The following is a 9,655-nucleotide window of genomic DNA, read 5'->3' on the forward strand; positions in this document are numbered from 1 at the left end:
CTTTTCTTGGCCTGCTTCCTAGCTATGAATCAGTCTGGACACTACATTGCCTAGTCACTGCTTTAGCTGATCAAAAAATGGGAATGAATTAAATGGCAAGAGGATTTAGTCGTGCAAAGCAAGTTACCAAATCAGATTTGCCTTTTAAAGGCCAGCATTCCAAGGTCAGTTCTGGATAAAAACCTAAATGGGCATTACCTAGCTCAGGCCAACCCCTCTATGTCTCTTTTGTCACACCCCCTAATGACTTGTTTAACATCAGTTTTCCCTTCTGGTTTATAAGGTCCATGAAGGCAGGAACTGGACGCATTTGGTTTACCATCCCATGGTCGGAACCTAGATCAGTATCTGCTGCTCAGCAAACACTCATAAAGATTTGTCTCCTGCATGGCTTTAGGCTGGAATGAGGCAAATGATGAAGGAGAAAGGGAAACAGATTCTATGTGTCACTGCCTGCAAGGGAGTAGGATGGAAATTAGAGATGGAATCACAAAGAGGCCTCTCATTGAGATCAAAGCCTAGCAGTGGCAAAAGCCCTACCCCGATTCAACAAAGACATCTGAGAGTCAAGTGAAAAGCCCTGGACTGGGTGTTCTGGAAGCTTAATATCATGACCACACTGATGATGCCACCCTTCCCCTGGCTCCCTACACCTCAGATGCCAGCTGACATTTTCTTTAATCACATCAGAAAAATAAATGATGTCACCATGGCAGCCCTCTCAAAATAGCAAAGAAGCAAGCCCATCCAAAATGGGCCACATTCAGTATTACATAAGTCTTGACGCTTTGGGGAAAAAAAATCACATTTTCAGGACTCTGGCTGGGACACAGTGAACTAATGGAAAAAGCACTCAGCAGAGAGAGAAATTAGATTCCAGGTTCAGCTTTGCTACTAAATCTCTATCCTTGGGCAAGTCATTCCCCTGCTCTGGGCCTTATTTTCAGCATGTATAAAATGAGTGTGTTATCCTACAGGAAACAGGGGCAACCTTCTGGTTCTCAAATCAGAAATCACATGGTCTACCCAGGGGCCATCTCTAGCAGCCCTCCCTGATGCCCCTTCAAGGTCACTCTCTTCTGGCCATCAGTGCAAATTCAGCCTTTCCTCCTCATTTCCTCAGTGTGGCCTCTCCACACAGAAAAATCTGTTCTCTAATGTATTACCAACTTGAAACTGTGGCTTATATTGAGGCACTTCTCAAAACTCCGCTTGCATGTTCGTGGGTATCCCTTATTCTTCCTATACAGAGCACAGACACTTTAGGGAAAGACAGCAAGCATTTTATGTTCCCCCTCACACACCTCGCACAGCATTGGGCACATTACTGATGTTCAATCAGGACTTTTCAACCATATTGCAGAAAAGTATATATGTAAATTCTGTATTACTTTTATTCCACTCAAATTTTCCAAACCCCATGGGACCAACTCAGCCAGCAACCTAGCTACTAATTCCATCCTTTCTTGTTAGGGATGCCTTACCACAACGTTTCCAGGATTGATTTACCTGATTACAGGCAGCACTACCCAACAGCTCTGAATACTCTTCAATAAGTAAATACCTGTTTCACTAGAACTTTTAAAGTTACACTGACTTTGTCAAGACAATGAGCAACTTCTCTCCTGGGTTTGCACTCCAAAACCTGCAGATACCTTCTACGGGGATACAATGAGACCGACCAGTATAAAAGTGCAAAATAGTTGACCCTTGAACAATGCAGGGAATTAGGTGAACCAATCTCCTATGCAGTTGAAAATCCAAGTATAATTTTTGACTCCTCCAAACACTTAACTCCTAATAGCCTACTGCTGACCAGAAGCCTTACTGAAAACATAAACAAATGATGAACACAGATTTTGTATGTTACATGTGTTACATACCTGCATTCTCAAAGTAAGCTAGAGAAAAGAAAATGTGATTAAGATACTCATAAGGAAAATATATTTACTACTCATTAAATGGAAATGGATCATTGTAAAGGAGGAGGAGAAAGAGAAAGGTTGGTCTTGCTGTCTCAACGGTGGCACAGACAATAAAACCTCTGCACTTAAGTGGAACTGCACAGTTCAAACCTGAGTCGTTCAAGGGTCAAGTGTATTCTCCATTCAGACAACCTCCTCTGCTATGAGTATATATGTACGACTTCTGCAATCTGGCTGATTCAGCCTATAGATGGCCTCAGGACAGAAGCAGCCTTTCGGCCTTTTATTTTAACTTGAAAGAAAGGATTTTAAAAGTTGAAGGAAAAAATCCATAAGCAAAAGAAGCTTATGTGAATTTTAAATAATAGATGTTTACTTTTTTTGAAACCATATCTACTATCTGTGTTTCACAGGGTCCCTGGAGTGTAAGTCAATTGTGAATGAGACTGTTAACAACCTACTTTCTCTCACAAATGGGCCTAGGAAGCTCATATGGAAGTGTTTGGCAGGGGCGCACAACTCCTGGTATGGTCCTTGGCAAAATAGGGTCTTCCCTTATCTGAAAGGCCAACTCTTTGGTGGAAGGCACAGCTCTCTGAGGTAGTGGTTAGGATGGAAGAGGCACCCACCGCCCAGCTAGGCAGATGCAGTCAAATCAACCCAGTATTAACAGTGTGACAGGTGGGCAGCTCCTTCTGCAACTACATTCAGAGGGCAGGGGCGGGGGGTGGGGAGGCTAGACGCTGCAGACACTGAGGGCGCTGTCCATAGTCCCATTCTTAGACCAAGAGCTCCAGTGTCCTCCCTGGAAACAAGACTCTTTCAGTCCCACTTTATGTACAGAAAGAGTGACTATTTTAGACGTGAATATAGAAACTGATGGGACTGGCCCAAATGAATGTTTTAAAAAAATGAAGACTTGGTTTATGTTTAAAAGTTTAAGGCAATTTCCCTGCACTTTTATTTAAAATACTTTTTCGTTTCTTTTTTAAATATCATTGCTTTTTTCTGTTAGTCCAAAAATAACATATAAAAATCACCTTGTGGCCGGGCACGGTGGCTTATGACTGCAATCTCAGCACTTCAGTGGCTTATGACTGTAATCTTCAGTAGATCACCTGAGGTCAGGAGTTCAAGACCAGCCTGGCCAACATGGCAAAACCCCGACTCTACTAAAAATACAAAAAAATAGCTGGGTGCAGTGGTGGGCACCTGTAACCCCAGCTACTTGGGAGGCTGAGGCAGAATTGCTTGAACCTGGGAGGCAGAGGTTGCGGTGAGCCAAGATCATGCCATTGCACTCCAGCCTGGGTGACAGAGTGAGACTCTGTCTCAAAAAAAAAAATCAACTCGTAATTTATCCTCAGGTATACTCACAAAAATGTGAACAAACATGTACAGGGGTAATAACCAAGGCACTATTTTTAATACAGGGAAATGGAATAAAACTATGTATTCATCAATAGCAAACTGGTTAAATGGATCATGATGTATCCATACCATGGAATACTACACAACAGTCAAAAAGAGTAGTATAGCTCTGTATTTAGTAAACAAAAGATGCCTGAAATCTATTATATTAAAAATGAAAACAATTCAATGTGCAAGTGGCAGAACAGTATGTGTCACAATTTCATTTAGAAAAAATGGAATCTGTGTGTGTACAATTGTAGGCACACAGGAAAGGTCTGGAAGGGCATTTACGGAACTTAACAGTGGCTGTCTCTGAAGGATAGGATAGGATGTGTTTGGATTGCAGAAGCTATTTTTACACATATAATTCTGTCCTATTCAAGTTTTTCCATGTATTAGTTTTTCAGCTGGTGCTCAGGTGGCAGCCTTGGATTAACCATAACATGTAACTGACCCATGCATAACCCACTTTTATTTAGTCAGATATTTTTAACAATTAAGCATTTTTGAACCCATCACTCCGGGCAACTACTACTCCAGATCTCATGTTCATTATTACTTGTATAATTAGTAAGTAAAATACAACAAATAAATAAGTTCAAAAAATTAATTTGGTTGCCTTTTAAACTCACTGCTCTTGAATAAAGCAAAAATTTTCAAATTTAATTCTAGGTCTCTCTTAACGCATAGAGTAACCGCATCTGCCCTTTTTTCAACAGCATGGTGCAGGTCACCCTGGTGGCCATTAACGGGTCTAGACACTAACTTCCCACCAGGAAACACCAGAAACCGAAAGGGAAACATTTTTCATTAGAGATTATTTCCCTAGGAGCAAAGCAAGTCAGAGGCTGATTCAAATCCATCCTAACTACGTAATTTAAAAAATGTCTCGCCTGAACAAAAAATGTCTAGGCTTCCCTTCAAGGTAGAATGTAAGCATTTACGTGATAGCAGGTAAGATCTCTTTAATCTATGGAGTGTCTCAGGAAGTTTTAATTATTACATTTTAATAGACAACACAAAATAGAAGAGTACCAGAGGGCAAAGAAAGGATGACATTAAATCGATCTCTATAATAGAACTCAAATTATTTGGAAACCTACCTTCTAGGATGTTTTACTCCATCAATTTTAATGTCCTTTGATTCCATGAATTTCTAAGCCTCTATTTAAAACGAAATCTGACATCCTGCATTTGAGAAATACACTGACTTGTTATGTGTACTTTTCTAGTTTGGGTTAAATTTATACTTACTGATAAGGAAATGCTTCTCTAAGTATGATGATTTCTCAAGCAATAGCTTCTATGATCTACAACTTGTGAAAACCTATCTCAACTCTTTGCAAGTGGGCAAAACTTAATCTGATATACGTCATTTTCCAAAAAGTCAAGTCTCAAACTTAAATCATAGAAGTACAGCAATATCAGAAAGTCTTTCCTCTAGGTTTCCTAATGTCTGCTTCTCTCAAATATAAATTAAATTAAATGGATTCTCAGCTACTAACATTTAATTAATCTGGGCAGATAATACAACATGGCAAATAAACCAAACTTATTTATACTGGGGAAACGTTTTTGAACTTAAGACAGCATCTTGCCCTACTGACTTTATAATACAGAAACTGTCAAGAAGATGAGCTCACTCAGCTCACTCTTTCTACCTTCCCATTCAACTCACCCTTGCACGCCATTTGGTGCTAGGAATGGATCCCCCCATGGCTAGGCTGTGCTAGTCTTCTCTCTAAAAACATTATCTGTAGTTTACAAATTCCCAGCTGAGAAGGAATTAGATATTTGACTTTGTTGCTGGGTTGCAGACCATGCACACAGAGGGTAAATGATATCAAAGCCCTGTGCCTCCTGGTCCAACTATATCAATAAGAAATGCAATCAAGGCACCTGCAAATAGCAAAAATCAACCTTGCTTAGCATTTGTTTGTAAGGGGACTGGGGTGCTGCTTAAAGCAATGGGGTTAGCATCCCGTCAGCAACACTTACTCTTCTTTCCTAAGAAGCTCCTCCTCTGATTCTGTCAGGCGTTGCCTCAGTGCAGCTATCATTTCCACGGCCACGTCCACCTGTCTGTTCAGGGCCCGCTCTCGTCTCTGAACTTCCTGCTTTTTCTGAGTCAGTTGCACAAAAGCTGCCCGAACTTCCAATAGTTCTGCAGTTTTCTGGGCCAACTCTTTGGTGAGTTTATCAATTCTCTTCTCAATGGTCCTATCCACAGCCTCAACCATTCGATTGAATTTTTCTCTGACATGTGCCTCGAAAGAAGCTTTGGTGTCTGAGGTGGGCAGTCCGGGACCGGACCGTGGCCCATCCAGGGAGTCTGCACGGAGGTCCATGGCAGTGTAGGTCTGCACATAGGACACAGGCCTCTCTGCCACCACCTCAAATGGCTTCCTGTCCTTGGAATGTTCATGTGAAATGCTGTACAAGTTAACATAGCTCGGTTTCTGCTTTACCACGTTGCCACTGCTCTGCAGTTTTCCCGGTTTCAGGAGTTCTGAGGAAGTGACTAGGTCTGTGTCTTTGAGGGATGGAAAGACACTGCATTTTGTCAAGAGGGTTCTTTCTTCGTAGCTGTGACTGAACTCCAGATGGGCCCTCAAGGATGACAAGCTTCTAAATCTGGTATGGTCTCCACACCTCGGGCAGCGGAATGGCAGGCACACAGCAACATTCTCAAAGGACTCCTGCCAGGGATATCTGCTTTCCTCAAAAGCCTTCTGTTGCATTACTCTAAAAGTCCTGGGAGGGGGAAAATAGGTAGTTTACATGTCTGCTGAAAGGCACACTACTAAAATGATTGCTGCTTATCTCCATGACAGCAGAGGTTTTTTGGTTTCAAGTGACTTTTGCATAGAATATTTCATGTTGCAATGAAAACCTACAGCCCATGGGCCAAATCCATCCACATCAATTTCTGCATTATTTACTGCTGCTGTATCAATTTCTGTATTATTTATTGTAAACCAAAATGGCAGTGGTAACTGAGACTGAGATTCTGCTCCTAAAAGCTAAAATATTTACTACTTTTACAGAAAAAGTTTGCCATCTCCTACCTAGAATCAAAAAGGTGAGTAACATCCCCTCTTCACAGATGAGAACACTGGAGCAAGGAAGTAAAGCCATTAATCCAAGGTCAGATGGAAAGTGGTAGATCCAGAAGTGGAATTCAAGTTTCCTGCCCTCCTGAATTTGGCACACTAAATGCAAAACTATGCCCCATTTTAAGGATACAATCCGAGATGCGTGAACACAAGAATATATGAAAACTCACATGAATTGTCAAAATGGGTCCTAAGACAGCAAGCTCGGGACCCATCCTCAAGTACAGGAAAGATTACTCAAGCCATGCACAGTGGCATTAAGCCTACAATCAGCTGAACATTTTTCACCCTGAAATTTTTGCCTTTTTTTCCTTCAAGTATTGCTGTGATGACATAAACCAAAGTGCTTATCATAACAATAATAGACCCCATATGTGAGTTTTCCTGAAACCTGGGGACCCAATGTGTCAAATACCATTTGACATAAGTGGGGCCATGGCCAAGATTTTTATTATCATAGAGGGTTCTGGATGGATTTGTCTTGTCTCAGATGCTATTTTATGAGACAACCTCTAGGGATGGTCAATGTGTGAACCAGGTAGGCATCAGCATACTCTCTTAATAACAGGAAGTTCTGGTTTCCTTGTAGGAATTTATTATCTTCACCCTAGCAACAGATGACTGTTGGCAACCCAATTCTGCAAGCAGTGCATATCTTCTATTCTTCCATGAATGGTTTCTACTTAAATGTAACAAGCATTGGACCCAAAATGAGGGAGCCCAGCTGGGGTCTTTGGGTGAAAAGAGTCCTCAACCTCTTCAAAAGCAGAGGTGCAAATAGTCCCCAGGTAGCGAGGCGGGCAAGGCTTCTAGGTGAAGCCTCTGGCCCCCAGAGAGGGTAACCTCTCCCTGTGATGGGTACACCGGGGTGTTTAACCACTGGCTTTCTGGGAATGAGATGCAAACCCTGGCTCAGCACAGGGCCAAAGACGCTGGCAAGAGGTAAAGAAAGGGGAAGTCAGGATTCTAGGGGGGCAATGGGCAAGGGTGGCATTTTGGATGGGAAAATGGGTAATCACACACTTCAGAGCACGCAGGCTTTTATGGGCCCAGGGGAAACCCCAGTCCACGGGGCTCATGGAACAGCCCTAAGTGACTCTGCCAGAGAAGGGCAGGCTGGCAATGACCCTGCCCCAGGGTCCCAGCTCTCCCCGCCCCCGCTCCGCTGCGTGCCAGCCCACGGGTGCCAGAGTGGATTCGTGTGCACACGAGTTCCTGCTGGTCGGGGCCGGGAAGCCGGCTCTCCCAACTCCCCGCCATGCTGCGGGCTCGGGGACCCCCTCCCCAGCCCTGGCCACCCCGGTCGGTCCCCTCCGCCGAGCCGCGGGCGCAGATAGCCGGCGGCCGCCTCTTACCCGACTTGTTGCTGCTGCTGCAGCCGCCGCCGCCGGTGCTGATGCTGCGGGAGCGAAGCGGTTTTCAGCAGAGCCGTAAATCAGACTGAGCCGGGCCGGCTCCCACCCCACGCCGCACCTCCGCGCCGGGACCGGCGGCGTCCAGGGCGGAGCGAGGCGCGGCTAGCCAGCGGGGGCGGCGCTCGCGGGCACCGGGGGCACCGCGCCGGGGGTGCGGGGGTTCCGGAACGCCGCGGCCCAGGGCTGCCACCTCCGCGGGGAACACCCTTGCTCTGCCCAGCTGGCGGGAGCATCATCTGCCCGCCCGCCACCCAGCCGGGAGCCCGATCCGACTCAGGATTACACTGACATCACTGCGAGAGATGCTGGGATCATTCCCCGGGGGAGGGAAGGGAAGACGCGTGTCAGCCTCGCAGTCGCGGCGCTTTCTGCAGGCCCTGGCAAGCTCTTTTGCACTTAGTTTAGGGGGAGCGGGAGAGTGTGGATGAGGATACAGCATAGCTGGGCATCTTCTTTGAAAATCTGGCAGTTGGAAGGCCTGGGTATTTAATTAGGACCTCTTCATCCCTAGCAGCGGGGCGAGAATGTCCCAAAATAACTAACCCAGAGAGTACACTCCAGCCTTCCTAGGCAAGTGTCCTGAGGCTACGTTAACGGGCAAAACTAAATCTAGTAAAGTGCAGGGATTATGAACAAACAAAGCAACAAGATCCCCTCACCTACACCCCCATCTCTGAGGAGGATGCCCCCTTTCCCTAGAGAAAAGATTCGTCCTCCTAAAGAGAGGATGTCCTGAAGAGAAGACGGCGAATATTCCTTCTGAAGGACTCTGATGCCTCCGCTTGCTGAGTTTTCGCTTTTCTCTCTCTCTCTCTCTCTTTTTTTTTTAATCTGTTTTGGTTTGCCCCTACTGTAACTCCTGAAATGTGAAACCAAGATAAAAGTTACTTTTGGGTTTCCTTGTTCAAAGAAGATATTCTGTTCATCTGTAGACAGTTAATGCATCCTCTTGACTCCTCGGGGTGTCTTCTCAAGGCTTACTGTTACTCATTTCAACACCTGATGTTATTTTAACCGTTAAGAGCGCAACAGTTATCTTAGTTGAGATTTTGTTTTGTTTCTGACAAATGAAAACAAATGAATTGCTTTATTTTTCACAAATGAATTATCACATCAAATGCAATGAAGATCCCAAGCTCTAGCATCAGACTTGATTCAAATCCTGGCTCTAGGGTTTGGGTCGAGTAACTAGACTTTTCTGTTCCTTCAATTCCTCGTCTACGAAATGAAGATAATCAGGACCTGCCTCTTAATATAGCGGTGGATCGAATGCGCTGATGATGATGGAGTTTTGTAAAAACGCTACCTGACCGGGACACACGCTGATAGTCAGCTGTTATCATTGTGGCTACTTCATTTATAATAATTATTATTTCTATAAGAAAGGGGCCTGCACACCTTTAAAAAGCAGGAAGGAGAAGAGGAATTAATATGTACTAACTTCCACATAAATGGAGATAGGCTAGTGTGCTGGGATGTGTTTGCTTTGAAAATATTATATTTCATTGAAGTTACTTTTTGACTCGCTCTCAAGACTATTCCAAGAATCAATTCATTTAGTAAAAACTTAAAGTCTGAAAGGTACACACATTGGAGTGGCAAGTTATCTCGGTCATCATGGGAGGCGCCTGCAGGTCAAGCTCTCACACCCGCTGCCTTCATGGCAAAACACAGCTAAAGCGTGCTCTGGAGAGGAAAAGGTTTACGGTTCAGACTCCTCCCTTCCTTTTTTTTTTTTTTTTTTTTTTTTTTGAGACAGAGTCTCGCTCTGTTGCCCAGGCTGGAG

At 44.2% G+C, this 9,655-nt stretch overlaps 1 protein-coding gene across 2 annotated transcripts in view; it reads right to left on the minus strand.

Annotated features, from left to right (window-relative positions):
* Positions 1–8,155, minus strand: part of ZNF365 (zinc finger protein 365) — a 28,239-nt gene extending 20,084 nt beyond the window's left edge. For both annotated transcript variants that reach the window (XM_015456299.4, XM_005565759.5), the window contains exons 1-2: positions 7,810–8,155; positions 5,337–6,092 (exon numbers count right to left, since the gene is read on the minus strand). In XM_015456299.4, the coding sequence (XP_015311785.2) occupies positions 5,337–6,079 (743 nt within the window). In that variant the 5' untranslated portion in view covers positions 6,080–6,092; positions 7,810–8,155. The remainder of the gene's footprint in view (positions 1–5,336; positions 6,093–7,809) is intronic.
* Between the last annotated feature and the right edge of the window lie 1,500 nt (positions 8,156–9,655).

This window comes from Macaca fascicularis, chromosome 9 (genome assembly GCF_037993035.2).
Source record: "Macaca fascicularis isolate 582-1 chromosome 9, T2T-MFA8v1.1".
NCBI classification, from domain to species: domain Eukaryota; kingdom Metazoa; phylum Chordata; class Mammalia; order Primates; family Cercopithecidae; genus Macaca; species Macaca fascicularis.